The sequence below is a fragment of the Phaethon lepturus genome, unplaced genomic scaffold (assembly GCF_000687285.1).
Source record: "Phaethon lepturus isolate BGI_N335 unplaced genomic scaffold, ASM68728v1 scaffold35132, whole genome shotgun sequence".
NCBI classification, from domain to species: domain Eukaryota; kingdom Metazoa; phylum Chordata; class Aves; order Phaethontiformes; family Phaethontidae; genus Phaethon; species Phaethon lepturus.
This window is the reverse complement of record NW_010524689.1, coordinates 2,786-3,404: the sequence shown is the minus strand read 5'-3', so window position 1 is coordinate 3,404 and position 619 is coordinate 2,786. Positions and strand designations below refer to the sequence as shown.

Here is a 619-nt window from a genome sequence, read left to right as displayed (position 1 = left end):
GCTGGTTTGTTCCACAAGCATCGGAGCAGCACCGCAGCCTGCCCAGTGAGAGGGAGGGCTGTAGCGTAAGGCATCATTCTGCTACTGAGGTCCCATGTCCCTGGGAAGGTGGCTGAGACACCTCCAAGGGCTGAGGGCTGCCCGAGAGAGAGCACTGGCCTGTGACACGGCTCTTTGGTTCCAGCTGGGAAGATGCCGGAGCGTGAAGGAGTTTGAGAAGCTGAATCGGATTGGAGAGGGCACCTATGGCATAGTGTGTAAGTGCGGCGCTGGCTGCTCTCACCGGGCCTGAAGCAGAGCCAAGTTCCTGGGTGGAAGGAGGGGCTGCAGCCCATCTGCCCACAGCCTGGCAGCAGGAGCATGTTGGGTTGCGAGGTGCCATGGTGGGGAGTGAGGCTGAGAGGAGGCACATCAGTGTAGGGGTCCTGCTGGCTCACGATAAAACCAGTGTTTGCCTTCTGATGCTGAGCACATGGCCCGTGCTGCTCTTCCAGACCGGGCCCGGGACACTCTGACGGATGAGACTGTGGCACTGAAGAAGGTGCGGATGGACAACGAGAAAGATGGTAATGGAGGAGCAGGGGAGGCTCCTATGGCGGGCGGGAGCATCGCTGGCCCC

General features: G+C 60.7%; 1 protein-coding gene across 1 annotated transcript in view; it reads left to right on the top strand.

Annotated features, from left to right (window-relative positions):
- Positions 1 to 187: 187 nt before the first annotated feature.
- CDK10 (cyclin-dependent kinase 10) overlaps positions 188 to 619 on the top strand; it is a 2,975-nt gene continuing 2,543 nt past the window's right edge. Inside the window, exons 1-2 of the mRNA XM_010282530.1 lie at positions 188 to 257; positions 495 to 567. Coding sequence (XP_010280832.1) covers positions 548 to 567 — 20 coding nt within the window. The 5' untranslated portion in view covers positions 188 to 257; positions 495 to 547. The remainder of the gene's footprint in view (positions 258 to 494; positions 568 to 619) is intronic.